This window comes from Panthera tigris, chromosome B3, assembly GCF_018350195.1.
Source record: "Panthera tigris isolate Pti1 chromosome B3, P.tigris_Pti1_mat1.1, whole genome shotgun sequence".
NCBI classification, from domain to species: Eukaryota; Metazoa; Chordata; class Mammalia; order Carnivora; family Felidae; genus Panthera; species Panthera tigris.
In genome coordinates this window covers 46,385,561-46,401,792 of record NC_056665.1, presented here as the reverse complement: position 1 = coordinate 46,401,792, position 16,232 = coordinate 46,385,561, and the positions used below count along the sequence as shown (strand labels likewise).

At 40.1% G+C, this 16,232-nt stretch overlaps 1 protein-coding gene across 3 annotated transcripts in view; it reads left to right on the top strand.

Moving 5' to 3' along the window:
• The window catches only part of AQP9 (aquaporin 9), a 115,655-nt gene that overhangs the window by 33,767 nt on the left and 65,656 nt on the right, over window positions 1–16,232 (top strand). For 2 of the 3 annotated variants that reach the window (XM_042988764.1, XM_042988763.1), the window contains exons 4-5: window positions 558–676; window positions 5,904–6,121. In XM_042988764.1, the coding sequence (XP_042844698.1) occupies window positions 558–676; window positions 5,904–6,121 (337 nt within the window). Of the gene's footprint in view, window positions 1–557; window positions 677–5,903; window positions 6,122–10,764; window positions 13,728–16,232 lie in introns of those variants that run through there. The other variant, XM_007084459.3, reaches the window with a different exon arrangement.

The window sequence follows — 16,232 nt, the reverse complement described above, 5'->3', positions numbered from 1 at the left end:
GAGTTCTGCCTACAGTACATCAAAGCTCCACTTTGGCATTTGGTTGATATAAAAAATTCCAAGAATGTCCCCCAGAGAATATTAGTTCCCCAGATCCAATGGCTAAGGATTTGGCTCAAGTTTGGAGTGAACCATAGAGGGCAACCAGGGCTTTCCATCTTTGACCTGGTATCCCGGAATTTCTTTGGACATCTCTAAAACTACATGCTATGGGGGCTCCTGGGTGGCTCAGTCGATTAAGTGCCTGACTCTTGATTTCGGCTCAGGTCATGATCTCACAGTTTGTGGGTTTGGGCCCGTGTTGAGTTCTGCGCTGATGGTGCAGAGCCTGCTCGGGATTATCTCCCACTCTCTCTCTCTCCATGCCTCCCCTGCCCCTCAAAATAAATAAACTTAAAAAAAAAAAAAACTACCATGCTATGAAGTGAGGACTGGCAAACAGTGTGGATCTGCCAAGCTGAACCTGAGTGATTGTAGCTATTTAGCACAAACAGGACATAGGCTGCACTCAACTTTGCCAGGAGGACACTAATGTTCCAGAGCTCTGTCTTCCATAGATGGACTTATGTCCTTTGCTGGTGGAAAATTGCTCATCGTGGGAGAAAATGCAACAGCACACATTTTTGCGACATACCCAGCTCCATATCTGTCCCTGACAAATGCATTTGCAGACCAAGTAAGTGTACATTTAACAAAGATCTAACTCTGGTGACAAGATATGATCTAGTAAGGGGAAAGCATAGTTGCATTATAGGCTAGCAGAAAGGAAAGGCTGTGTTTCCAAAGTCAGAGGTCATTAGGCATAACCCAAGCTTTTTGTTAACAAGTTTTTTCCTTTACCAAAGTTGACACTACTAAAAAAGTTTTCTGGTTCCTCTTTAATACATACACTTGTTTCACTTTGGTTGAGGTCTAGAAGAGAGCAGATGACTAGACATTTCAACCCCTAAAGGAGAAAATAGGGTTTGTTTCAGGATTACAGTCTCTTTTGTGATCTGAATGGGGAGGCCATAAGAAAAGACATTTCTATCTCAATTCAAGGACTGTGAAGTGTGGTAGTTGAGGCTAGAGTATCACTGATCCTCTGTGTCTCCTCATATGCACAGGTTTATCTAAACTCTCAAGGTAGCTAGAAGTGTCTCCACCTTATTCACATTTAAACAAGCTGCACCCACCATCTATGATATAGCCAAATGAACAGTTATTCTGGTCTATTTGTTGGAGGATCAACATTATCAACCTGATAGTCTCTTCCTCCCTTACTGTATCCCAGGAAGGTTGCTGGTCAACCTGGTAGGAAGGAAGGAAGGAAGGAAGGAAGGAAGGAAGGAAGGAAGGAAGGGTAGGAGGAGAACAGGAGGGAGGGAGGGAGGAAGGAAAAAAGGGAGAGAGGACATCTCCAGCAACTCTAAGTTGTTCTCTTGTGATCAGGATTTATACGATGGGACAGGGAAGAGTGAGCATGTGTATAAAATGGATCTTCCAGTTTGCCAACTCTGTCCACCTCCATTTAAGATAGATGAAAGAAACTATGCCCTCATGTCCTGAGCCTTTTTCCTTCCCACTTTTATCAATAAACCAAATAGGCAACAAGCCTTTCTTGAGCACTTTCTATATGCTCAGCCCTGTGTTGGAGCTGGAGGGACTGACAAGTAAACAGGAGTTGTAAAGATCCAAGATTTGGAGTCTGAGTACCTGACTTAAAATAACAGTTCTGTCCCAACTCCCTGAGTAGCCTTAGCTAAACTACTGAACTTTCAGGGTCTCAGGTTTTTATTTGTAAAGTGGGGATAGTAGTAGTACTTATCAGATTACTTGTAAGAATAAAATGAATAATATGAGGAAAATGTATTGTAAACAGTCTCTGCTCAGGAATTTAGAATCTAGTGAAAAACAAAATGATCACCTAAGAACAAGAGGAACATTGCAAAACTGAAGATAATTAGATGGGAAACTGGGCTGTAGGAGTCATATTAGTAATTTGGAACAGAGAGTCTAAGTGAGCTGGGATGATAAGAAAAGTTTTGGTGGAAAAGACACAGAGAGATGTAGCTGCCATAAAAAGGAATGTTATCATAAGCTGAAAAAATAGAAGGATTGTATTCAAATGAAGTAGTTTAGGGTCTTACTCTATTTCCATACTTAGAGTATCAGACTCATCCAAATGTCACACTTCAAGAGGACATACTACTGAAAGAGAGGATCCAAAAAGGTCACACAGCAATGAGTGGAGAGTAGGGATGTTTGCTCTAGAGAAGGTGTGCGTGCAGGAGCTGGGGAGGATGTATGTGATCATCATGTACCAGTAGCTTTCAAAGATTTGAGGGAGTGTCAAGTGCAAAAAAAGTTAGACTTGGTGTGTATACCCTCCATGGAGATTTGGTAGAAATTAGTACATAGCAGGTACTCAATAAATATTTATTACTATACTTATATATTAAGTATGTAAAATTTGTACACCAGTATTTATATACTAATTATAAAATATTTAATCCCTACATGAATGAAATTATGGTGAGATCAAGTTATATTCAATAAAAGGAAGACTCTTCTAGCAATTGGGGCTGGGCTAAATATAGACCCTTTTGTCACAGGACAACAGTCATTAGGCCTGTCTAGTGGTAGGCCTGTCTGGGTAACCTCCAGGGCTGGAAAGCTTGGATTCAGAGATTCAAACACCAGATGATGGACATTGTGGGATGTGTCCCCTTCAAGGTCCTTTCCAGCCTGGAGACTAAATTAGCCAGTTGGAAACTAGGAAAAACTGGTGTCATCTGAAGGAAAGGAGCAGGAGGGGAGTTGTTTCATAAACTTGGGACAGCAACACAGAAAAAGACGGGAGGGGAGAGAACGCAGGATTGCTGGAAACAAGATGGTGGGCGTCCTTTACCCCTCTGGGCATCAGTCTCTATTAAGTGAGAGAGAATGGCTAGGTGATAATGGTTCAAAGTGCCCGGAGGACAGGGAGGGTGGGAACAGTTCACATTGACTGGCGCAGTTGCTGAGTCAGTAAGGGATGCAGGGGCTGCCTCAGAATGGACTCTGGGGATGCCAAACAGTTGGGTTTCTCAGGGATCCTACGTTCCATTAAATTCAGGCACAGTTTATCTTATAATGAAGAAGAGGGGAGCAGAGTCAAGAGCTGTTGAGGGACCTTTAGAGATGTCTCCTGTGATTTCAGGTCCTTTCCATTCGAGCTAAGAGAGAAAGAATACTGACTTTCTCTCTGAAACCCTGGCTTGCATTGAAAAGGGCAGTGGCTTCATTGCATACTTCATTCAGTGTGGTTTGCATACTTCATTCAGTGTGGTCACAGGGTTTCATCCCTGTGCTCTCAGGCTTTTCTGAGAATGTGAGGAGCAAAGTGAAGCCTCTAGCCCCACATATTTCCCCCCTGAGTCCTGGTGCAATGCTGTCCTCCTTACTCCTCCTGAGAGTTAGCTGGGGCCAAGCCATCCCTGACACACCGCCACTCTGGGGGCAGGAGAGTGACACAAGCCTCCCTCAGAATTATGCAGTGTGCTGGGAGATGGGGCCCGGTCTTGCCTCTTTCCAAGCATCTGCCCTGAAACAAGTCACTCAGAACCTACTGAAGCCTCAGGTTCGTCTTCTGATAAATGGCATCAATAATACCTGCTTAATACATGGTAGGTAGCAATAAAATCCCTCAACAAGCAGTTATTTTTCAACCGTTAGCCAGCCCTCTCTCCCTCCCAACCTTGTTCTTATAATGCAGTCCTATATCATGTTACATGCTCTTCCAATTCATACCTTCAAGATGTACCACTGAGTATCTTGGTGACAAGAAAATTGCTTGGTCTTCTGGTCAGTGGAGGTCCAGCCTCACTGAGGGTTGCCATTTCTTACCCGATGCTTATCCCCATATGATCTCCTAAGCCTCAGTCACTGTGTTCACTTCGTTCACCTTTTCTCAAAGTGAGTTGCCAGTTTCTCTAAGAGCCGTGGGTTTAAGCCAGCTATTATATATAGCTAAGTAGAGAAATTGAATATTAGAAAACCCTGATGCTCCAACCATGGGCGACCCCTGAAGGTTCTGTATTCTTTAGGCTTTGCGGAGAGTTCCAGAGAGTACCAACTGTTAGTCAGTGGACACACAACAGAACTCTGGCCACCATGGCTGTATTTCTGGGTCAGTTTATCTCAAGAGCACAAAATTGTTTACCTCTAAGTATTGTTCAAGGATATTCCACAATTTAATTAATAAACAATCATTCATTCAGCCGATATTTGTTGGCATCTACTGAGCCAGATACAGCTCCATGGCTGTTCCTTCCTCAACCCTCAGGTTGAGGTGCCCAATCTGACAAGTAAGCAGATCCCTCTGTAGCAGGGTGATCATGATTGTGATAGGAGTAAAGTCGAATGTAATGGGAGTCCAGAGGTGGAAGCTTCTATCCTGCCTGGGAGAGTGGGAAAAGACTTTCCAGGGAAGAGCGCCCTTGGGATAACATGATTCTTTGAATACAAATACTTTTAATCTTCTTGTGTTGGAAAACAGATGAAAGGATGAGGAACTCAAATTCTAAAATCAGTTGCCTGGTTCTCATCCTGATTCTTCTGCTTATGAGCTGTGTGTCCTTGGGCAAGTTTCTTAACCTGTTTCTCTGCAAGTTTCCTCATCTGTAAACTGAGAGTAATAGTGGGATTTGTCTTGGGGCAATTGGCTGGCTCAGTCAGTGGAGCATGCAACTCTTGATCTTGGAGTTGTGAACTCGAGCCCCAGGTTGGGTATAGAGATTACTTAAAATAATAATAATAATAATAACAATAATAATAATAATAATAATAATAGTACGATTTATCTGATGGTTATTAGGAAATGCTAATGAGATAAACATATGAAACACCTGGCACATAATAGGTATTCAGTGAATAGTGTCCATCAATTAGTGGTTAAGTAAGTAAAACAATAGTTTAGAAAATATAGAAAATAAATTGTGGGGAAAATACCAACTAGAATGCACCACTTCAGAATACCTATTATTGTATTTCTTACAATATTTCTTACAATGTTTTCTTACAGTATTTCTTTTATGCACATTTTTTAAATATGAAATACAATGTGCATATATTTTTTACTTAATATCATAAGCACTTTTAAATATTATCACATAGCTTTTATATTTATTGTGTTTAATGGCTGTAGAGTAGACCATAAATAGACACTCCCATTATTTTTAGCTTTTTCCCTATTTAATACGTTTTTAGATCTCTTCCAATTTTTTAGCACTATAAATAATGCCGAAGTGAGCATATTTGTTTTATGATTTTTTTTCATATTTTAGATTATTTCCAGGGTATGGTTTCCAGATACCTAGCTGGGTCAAACTGAATAGATAATTTTATGGATTTTTTAATGCATATTGCTAAATTACTGCTGAATTTCCTTTTGAGAGTGGTACATTTAGTTCTGCCAGAAGAGCCTGAGGAAACTGGTATCATTTCCCTAACGTTTAGTAGTGTTTGCATTTTTCCATTATGAATCAGATTTTCCCACTTATTTGTTTCTTAATTCTGTTTTTCTTATGAATTTTCTGTTCATTTCCTTTACCCGTTTATCTACTGGTGTCTTGCCAGTTTGACTGAGGGCCTTAGTTTATTGCTTAGCTAGCTGGGTAGTAGCTTAGCAGAATGGTGTAGTGAAGGTAAGAGTCACCAGAGCTGAACTCTCTGGGTCCACACCTGACTGCCACTCACTGAGTTTGACCTTGGCACATAACGAATGTGTAAATGAGGATGACACTGGCACCCACATCTAGGATTGCTCACCAATGCATGTTAGTCATTACTAGGTTTGTTCTTTAACAAGAGGGGGTAAATTCTGCAGTGGGCAAATGAGTAGAATACAAGTTCAACCCCTTATGTATTTTCTCCTTCTGCAGGTAGTGGCCACCATGTTCCTCCTCATGATTGTCTTTGCCATTTTTGACTCCAGAAATTTGGGAGTCCCCAAAGGCCTAGAACCCATTGCCATCGGCCTCCTGATTATTGTCATTTCTTCCTCCTTGGGATTGAACAGTGGTTGTGCCATGAACCCAGCTCGAGACCTGAGTCCCAGGCTTTTCACTGCTTTGGCAGGATGGGGGTTTGAGGTCTTCACGTAAGTAACAGTGGTGTCGGGGGAGAGAGAAAGATTCATGCTATGCTTTACTGGGGAGAGCTGTGTTTGCACTATGGAAGTCAAAGAGAGTTCAGATGGGAGCACGGAGGTTAAGGGCACACTCTGGTCATCAGTATGGAATATTTCACTAGTGATTTGTGGTGTGCAGTATGGTAGGGGATGGGTGGGGAAGACAGACATGGACACAGATAAAGAGAAAGAGAGAGAGAAAGAGACAGAGAGAGAGGCTCCAGGTAAATTCCAGAAGAGATAGCCTTGCCCTATATAATAATAATCAATCCTCAATTGATATATGGTTTTACGTGGATATTTTGGTTGTATAACTTCTCTGCAGATTCACTTTGATACAAAGTTGCGGCAAGAATTTACATATTCCGATACTACTACAGGGCTCTTTCTAGGGAATCATGCTATGTATGCTTCAGTCATTCAACCTATCTTTACTGAACACTATCTGTGCTGTGGTCACTGTGCTAGGTAAGGAAATTTCAAAATCAGCTAAGACACTAGCCTCGAGCAACATAATAAGTGCTCTGGCAACTCCTAAAACTAAGTGCTAGACAGGAGAGTAACTAGCTAGCTATGCCTGGGGAAATTGGAAAAGGCATCACTGAAGAAGTGAGAGCTGAGTTGGGTCTTGAGGTATGAGTAGGAAGTCCCTGGTAGAACAGACATAAAAGAGAGCATGTGTATAAGAAAAGGCAAGACGCCATGCTTTCTACCTCAGAATGTGCTGTGGAAACATGCCAACTGTCGGGACCAGTCTTCCAGGACAATCTGTACCCATTTCTTCCTTCCCACTTTTGCCCCATAAAATCACAGTGGTCTGTCCCCATCCATTTATCACATTTCTCTCTGGGAAAGGAACTCACTTGGTTCATCAGGAAACAGGGCTCTAATACAGAGAAAGAGAGGCAGGAGAGACATGTGTCAGGAAATGTTAGTTTGATATTTGCTATGAGAAAAGACTTGAGTGTTTCTAAACACTGACCTATACATATAGTCATATACATGTTATGACTTATTTAAGTGTAAGTTGGGTTGTCTTCTCCAATGTGAAAAACTAGCTATTGAAATAACTGATACCAGTCAGAATACCAGAGACAGGGTTGAGAGCTGTTAGAGTATAAGCATGCTGAGGACAGGGACCTGGTAGCTTCCTCACTGCTGCACTCCCAGTGACAAGACTCGGGCCTGTCATATACAGAGTCTCATAGAAGTTAATAAATGTCTGAACGAAATAATGGATAAACACTATATTCCAGACATGTCCTAAGAGATGAGGGATACAAAGAAAACCAAGCCACATCCCCTATCTTTAAGAAACTAGTAATGCAGTGAATTTTCTAGAGCAGTGGTTCTCAACCAGAGGTGATTTTTTTTCCACCCAGAGATATTTAGCAATGCCTGGAGACATTTTTGGTTGTCCCAACTGGGGAGGGTGGAGATGAAAGTTGTTACTGGCATCTAGTGAGTAGAGGCCAGGTATAGTGCCAAACATCCTACAGTACCCACAACAGATCCCCACAACAAAGAATTATTCAGACAAATTGTTAAGAGCACCACAGGTGAAGGGCTCTTGTTCCAGAATGATTACCACTAGAACATGAAAAGGTTGAACAAAACGCCTCCAACTAGGAAGGATCTTTTGTATTCTTCCAACAGAGAATGAAAAACATATGTCAGAAAGATAATCAGAGCCCAGAATTAACCTATGAGTTTCGTTAATTCCACCTTCTTGAGCTTCGCTCTAGGAGACCACTGCCCCCATGACCAGGTCACCTCAGTTAGCTTCACACAGACCCTGAACAAAGATGCCTCAAAGGCCTCCCTTTGAGCCCTGCTTGGTGATTCATCCAAAGCTCTAAGAGTGATCGTGGTTCTAAGATAGGCAGAGATTTTCCCTACTCTCTCTTGGCTTTATTATGTATATGCAGGAGATCATGTCTGTGGCAAAGTGCTACAATCACCTAGTGCCAAATTGAGTCCGTGTCCCTCTGTCAGGGTCTTCTCCAACTTCATTCATTCATTTATTCATCCATGCAGCTACCTGAGCTCTCATTCAAGGAGCTGTGCTGGAGATGACAAAAACCAGTTGCTGTCCTTCAGCTTTAATTGTGTTTTGTCTCAGAGGGGTTAGCATAGGCTCTTACACAAGTTGAAGTTGTCAAATGGCATTAAACAGATTTGACTCATTAAAACCAGCACTTGAACGGTTTTCAGCTTCAAATTTAGGAATTATAGGGGTGGAAGTAGGGACATTTTATAGTATTTGGACATGTTTAAACAGGGACAAAGAGAATATTTCAGGCAGAGATGCTGCTGTATACGAAGACAAATGTTCAAATGACATGTGATCTAGTCTATCTGGAAGGGTGCATGAAGAAGGCTGGAAAGGACAACTCTTTAGATCACAGAGGATCTAAACTCCCAGAATGAAAAAATTGGGTTTTGGCCACTCCCTATTGTGTAGATTATGGGAAGTAGCAAAAGATTTAGAGCAAAAGTTTGATGTGTTTAGAGCTCCAATTTAGCAAAATTAATCTGACATCACCTACATAAAATGGATAAAAAGGAGAGTAGAGGATCAGAAACCAGTTAGGAAAGAGCTGGCTGGCCGATAATCGTCAAAAATTTCTGAGAAAACCTTTGAGGGATAACAGGTCTCCAAAGTATTCCCAGACTCTCCCATCCTTTCAGGATTCCCTATCCCTGATAAGCATCTCAGAAGATATCCCAGCTTGGATCTACACCCTCGGTCTCAGATAAAACCAAGACTGCCTTATTCTCAAGTCCTCACTTGCCCCTGTAAGACAGGCAGTGAGGATGATGGCGGAGTGGGGCACCAGAGGGTCCAACGAGGGCAAGTCAACAGACTCTAGCTGACTATTGCTTTTCCCTTAAATATTAGGATGTTTCCCATCTAAGCTCTCTCCACTAATTCATATTAAGTTGTTTATGACTTCATAGATGAAGGATCTCAGGAGTATTGTTAATATTTTAAATAGTTTACCCAAAGGAATGAATCCCTGATGATGGTATGTACCTTAAGCAAATAACACAGACGTTTTCCTGGGATATCCCAATCACAGCGTACAAATGACACTGTGGACTTTTAAGACTGGGCCAAGAAGGATACCACATGTAAGGACCTTCATTTATGACTTGTGACCTTGGCACAACAGGTTCAGCCCTGACAGAAGGAAGAGCCCAGCCAGTGAAAAGAGGACATGTGTCCTGGCAGATATCTGGGACACTAATCTGTTAAATGACAGTGAGATTCGCCATTAAATCATGATGAACGAAAGAAAATGGTAGACAAATTAGATGGCTTAGACTTGCTTCATGTGTTTACCAAAGAGAAGTCTCCTAGCTCTTTAAAGCCCATGTACCTCTCCTAGGAAAGTCCTTGGGGGCTTGTGACGGGGCACTGAGAAAGCAGCGAGTGCAGCTTCCTCTCTCCCGTGCCTTAAGAGTGACATCTGGTGGCTGCTGTGCTCACCCTCGGTGCTCTTCCCTCCAGCCTGCATTCCTAATCCAAGATTTTGGAGTGCTTGAATGATCCAGGTGGAAGAGACCACCATGCAGATGAAAGAACGAAGTTCAAGGGCAGGGCTTATTTCCTTTATTATCCTTTCTAATCAAACTGTGATAGAAATAAAAGGCCACATGGAACATATATGTAGTTATTAAGCAGAAGGATAAAAAGGACAGCCATCAACCTTTTCTAGGTAGGACAATGTGATGTCCTCAAGTATATGTGTGTGCTCTTGCTATTTCCCCTGCCTCCTCTGCATTATCCTGAATATTTGTGTTTACCATTCCCCTGCTTTAAAAAGTTTTATCTGAAATATATAGGTCATTGAACAATATATTGTACAGTTTTGCTTGCTTCTGAGGATCATGTTCCTTTCTACAGAGCTATTTAAATCAATTTCCTGTCTCTGAAAAAGATGGTGACAATTTACAAAGGCATCTGCTTTCTCCAATAACTATACTTTAATATAATGTACCGTCATTGAAGACTTCTTCAGAAGACAGAATCATGGCACAAAACCCTTATCAGAGAGGAACTTTAAGCTGTGACCTCAAAAAATAAGCATGTGACTAAATTATATTTAGTAGGTAATTCATATATCCACCTTTCATTTTTTAAAGTTAATTCATTCATTGATAAACATTTCCTGATTGTTTATTTTGTGGTTGCCCTCATAGATGGATGATTTCCAGGAACCCCTCCACACCTTTCCATTCATTATCCCCAGGATTCATCATTTCAGGATACAAGAAAGGCAGTTCCTGAGTAATCAACCTGAACTATCCCTAGATGTCTTCAGTTTTGACAGTGGGTTCAGGGACTATATTTTCTGAAAGGAAAATAAATGGGGCATATTCTCTCAAGAGTACTCATAGGAAAATGGAATAGATCATCTGAAATCAGGTAAATGGAAAATCCAGGATGATGGTTGCCAAGCTACAGTGAGTGTCCTTATGCTTAGTTCTTGCTGAGTTAAAAGGGAACCATGAGCCTGAGAAAGACTGGCTTGTTTAGTGGATAACTAAACAATAATATCAGGAGAAAGGTCCAAGTGCAATATCATTAATTTCTTGTTTGATTTCAGAGCTGGAAATAACTTCTGGTGGATTCCTGTAGTGGGCCCTTTGGTTGGTGCTGTCATTGGAGGCCTCATCTATGTGCTTGTCATTGAAATCCACCACCCAGACCCTGACCCAGACTTCGAGACAGAACAAACTGAAGACAAAACAGATAAATATGAACTTAGTGTGATAATGTAGTAGTGTGCTCAGTTCTGGGTTTGCAATTGGCTGAACTAGTATTCTCTTCAGAAAAGATGGCATCCAGGCATCTGTGTTTTCATAAGACTAGGATGGAATCCATCCAATTTTCTCTGCTAGCCGTGTGAGGCACCTAACTGTAAAAGCATTCAAGTAAAAGCTTGCAAATGCCGACCTCTTCTCCACCAGCTTCCCCCAGAATAGCACTGAATATTCCCTGCTCTGTTTATTTTATCCTTTGATGAGAATCTTTATTAGTGGATGAGCACTAATCACTTAGAACTTTGACCATGGACTTATTTGGATGATCTTAGCTGCATTACTTGTATGAAATGACATTACAAAAGCCTTGTTTTCAAATTCCACAAAGATTACATTTTGAGTATCAACCAAAACTAAATTGAAAGACAAAATAGTGATTTCAGTTAATATGTCCACGGATTAGCATTACTCTGTAGTTATGTTGTGCCACTATCTTTGTATGAATACAGATATTCCTCAAACCTCGGAATAAAGGAAACGTAGACTACAGCTGGAAAGCACAGGGGAAGGACATTGTGGCATTCAGAAACCTCAGGAGACAAGACAAATTTGGGAAACCAAATGGAATTTTTTAATGGAAACCATTTATCAGATTAATCTCTTGCTCTTTGCATTTTAGAGGGCACCAACTAATTTCCTTGTCTTTGGTATATAATAACCTAAAATACAACTGTAACCTCAGTCATGAAAAATACATCACTCTGTATTTTTAACTCAAATGTATTTTCCTAATTGTCCACTTGAGGATAGACGTTTGAGAAAAGATGTCAATGGCTGCACTCATCCATTATTCTTCACATGCCCTAGAAGTCAAAACTGAAAGCCACTGGAACCTGGACTAGAGGAATCTTCAGGATAGAAGGTCCCTGGAAAGATAGCATTACCTTATTGGGCTTTACAACTCACAAAACACTTCCATATTTATTATCTAATTTAATTCTCATGGTGATTGTTTGAGGTATATGCCATGCTTCCCATTTTCTCAGATAAAGAAACAGAAGCTCAGGGAAGTTAAGTGAGTTGCCGAAGGCCACAAGGAAAATTGAGCCTTGTCTAATGCATCCTACACCTTTCTGAAGATCAATAACTGGCCAAGATTCTTGGCTAGCCAGAAGACATGGATTGGCAGTTGCCAGAATGTGCACATCTTCTGGACATAATGTTCCTGGGATCCTAAAATATAAAGACCTTCATCATCTGGTTTTATTTCCACTGTTACTGAAGCACTAACAAAGGAAAGAGGTAGCAATTTGGTTGTACTTTTCATGTGCTGAAAAACGTTATCAGAAGGCCTCTCTTGCTTGCACTTGCTAAATCTTGCTCCTCTTCCCCCTCCTTCCTTCCCTGCCAATCACAAACATTACATTTGGGGAATTTCCTGTTGGTCAGGCTCTTCCCTGTGAAGTGCTCTAATTGATGTTGCTTTGGTGACAAATTTACACAAGCTTGTAACTCACAAGCACCAGAGAAATTGCCCTACACCAAGTGATTCATTCTCAAACTGTTAAAAAGCCCAGCCTTCCCAGAGGTATCCACTTTCCCAATTGCTTTGTGATGATCGCAGAACAAAAAGTAAATGTGAAATGTTTCCAGTGGCCTATGTTCTACCATCTACCAACCTGGAATTTTTTTTTCCTTGTTCTGAAACTACCTGGATATTTCCTCTTTGAAATAAAATTAGTGTTTTTTTTTTTAAGTTTTTAGGAGTATTATGACTTCTAAGTACATATGTTCATCCTGTCTACAAATTGAGAACTCCTGGGGAGCTTTTAAAAACTACTAATACCCAGTTATTCTTTTGTAAATATCACAGTGATTCAAATGCATAGCCAGGGTTGAGAACATTGAGTTAGTTAAATTATGTGTCTAAGCTTTCTTTGAGAACCATGTCTGGAGGTGGCCAGGTGATTCCTGGTAGCATTCACAGGCTTGGGATCCTCAGAGATTTGAGAGCAGTGGTTCTCAATAGGGAGCAGTTTTGCCCCCTGTCCATTCCCTTCCACCACCCCCTGCAAGGGGATATTTGGCAATGTCTGGAGAGGTTTTTGGTTGTCATAATTGGGGCAGGAGAGTTACTGGCATCTAGAGGATAGAAGTCAGCATGCTGCTAAACATCCTACAAAGGACAAGACAGCCCCAGCCCACCCCCCACAATAAAGAATTATTCAGCCCAAAATGGCAATAATGCAGAGGCAATAATTAAGAGACCCTGGATTTGGAAAAAAAAGTGAGGTGAGGAATAAGAGAAGACACCGAAACCCTGTGCCCTGGTTCAAGTTCTGCAAAAACAGAGATGCCAAACAAGTCAGGAACAGCCCCAGGGTAGATTATAATTATTAGAGGAAGAGGCAACGTAAAATTTTAGTTTTCAGGTTAAATTGTGTAATTTATGATCTATGCAGGTGCTCATTAAACACTACTTGGTGATTAATGACTGAAATTATAAAGAAGAAATGCACACTTATGGAAATCAACCCCAGGAAGGCTTTTTTTTTTTAATGGAAAAAAAAGGTCCTCTTGTTCTAGGTGCTCACATTTTCTCTCTGCCCCAGTTTACAAGTGAGTTTGCCTGTGGCAGGTTCTTATGCAAGATAATGTCTTTTTGGTTGAATGATCAGTATCAGAAGTCAATTAGACCCAAATAACCTATTTTTTAAATAGACCTTTTAGGAGCTGGAATTTTAACATCCCACACCCTCCTTGTCAATCATGAAACTTAATAGAAAGTATTTATTTTAATGACAAACAGAATTTCTCTATGATTCTCCAACTTGTTGAGATCTCAAAGCATGTCAAATATTGTAGGACTTTTTTTTTTTAAGTTTATTTATTGGTAGGGAGAGGCAGAGAGACAAGGAGAGAGAGAATCCCAAGCAGGCTCTGCACTGTCATCACAGAGCCCAATGCGGAGTATGAACCCACAAACCATGAGTTCATGACCTGAGCCGAAACCAAGAGTCAGACGCTTAACCTAGTGAGCCATCAAGGCACCCCAGACTTTTCTAACTAGTAAGAACCAAGGTTAATACTCAGCTGTTGAACAGGATAAGCAAAGGATAAATGTCACATTTAAAAATCTGATCCTTAAGATATAAATTATTATTTCCTTTAAGTTGTTTACACACACACACACACACACACACACACACACACACACACGTCTTATATAAATGTTGTAGAATTTTTTTTTACCACAATACCCGGGGTTTGTTGTCTTGCCACTTCAAAAAATGAAGAGGTGGACACAAAATGAGCAGCAGGCAGAAGTTTATTAGAGTATAAGACCAGAAAAGAATAGTATGAAAGCTCTCGTTACAGAGAGGGGGCATTCAAAAGCTAATGCCTGCAACTATAGGTAAGGGTCCTTGTTTTATAAGGTTCTGGTCAGCACCCATGTCCCTTCCCCCTCATTCTTTCCCTTACTGGCTAGACAACTTTAGGTGCTGGGTTGTCAATTCCTAATTGGTTCGACTCCATTGTGTGAGGAGTCAGACTGGTCCTACTGTCTTAAATAACACAAGTTTTATGGTTTAGCTAGGTATTTTTATTGTCAACACATTATACCAGATGTACTAAACAGATAGATACAGACCATTCCATCCAAAAGCAATAGAACATACATTCTTCTCAAGGGCACATGGAAGATTTTCCAGGTTAGATCATGTGGTAGGCCACAAAATAAGTCTTAACAAATTTAAGAGGATTGAAATTGTATCAGGCATCTTTCTGATCACAATGGTATGAAACTAGAAATGAATTACATGAGGAATAGTGGGAAATCCACCAATATGTGGAGACTAAACAACATGCTACTGAACAACCAGTGGGTCAAAGAAGAAATCAAAACAGAAATGAAAAAATACCATGGGGGTAAATATAAATGGAAATATACCAAAATTTGTGGGATGAAGCAAAAGCAGTTACAAGTGAGAAGTTCATAGTGAGCCTAAAATGTATATGCGAATGAAAAGGCACTAGAAGACCCAAAACAAATGAAAAAAGGAACAAAATTGGAGGACTTATACTCTCTGATTTCAGTACTTTCTATACAGCCAGGGACAGTGTGCTATTAACAGAGCATGTCCCTAAGGAGGGACAAATAGATTAATGAAACAAAATAGAGAATACAGACTTTGATCCACATTTATGTGGTAAATTGATTTTCAGTAAAGGAGTCCATGTAATCCTATAGAGAAAGGACACAGGTTTCAAAAAATAGTAATGAATAAAGGAATAGAAAAAAAGGAAATCTTGACTCCTACTTCATAGTAACATAATACACAAACATTAATTCAAGATGGATCGTAGGCTAAAGCTTCTAGAGGAAAACATGGGAGGATATATTTACAAATTTAGGATTAGAAGAATTCTTGTAAAAGAATATAAAACAATAAAAATAGGTTAATCAGACTTCTGCAAAATGTAAAACCTCTACCCATTAAAAGGTACCATTAAGAAAATGAATGTGCAAGCCACAGACTGGGAAAAAATATTTGTAATACATATACTTAACAAAGAACTTGTACCCAGAGTATCTAAAGTACTCCTTCAACTCAATAAAAAAGACAAACAGATGTTTTTTAAATGAGCTAAGGACTTAAATAGACACTTTATTAAGGAATATATATGAATGGCCAAAAAGAATATGAATGAAGTTCAAATTAAAATCACAATAATGTATTAAATTACAGGCACTAAAATGGCTAATTCCAAAATAGACTTAGTAACAGTAGCTGAACTCATATTATCAGTGGAAGTGTAAAATGGTACTACTCTGTAAAAGTGTTTTTTTATAAAATTAAGCATACATATATTCCATGACCGTGCATTTTACTCTCAAGTATTGACCCAAGTAAAACAAAATATGTCTTCCAAAAAGCCTTATACAAGAATGTTCATAGCATCGTTATTCATTATAGCCCTCATTTGGAAAAAATCCAAATGCCCATCAATAAGAAAATGGATATATAATTTGTGGTATATTCTTACAATGAAACATTACTCAATAATCAAAAATAATATGCTAAAGGAGCACTTGGGTAGCAGAGTCAGTTAAATGTTCAACTCTTGGTTTTGGCTCAGGTCATGATCTCACAGTCCATGAGTTCAAGCGTTGCGTTGGGCTCTGTACTGCCAGTGTGGAGCCTGCTTGGGATTCTCTCTCCCTCTCTCTCTGCCCCTCCCCCACTCATACTCTCTCAAATAAACAAACAAACTTTAAAAATAACATGCTATTAATACATGCCATAAC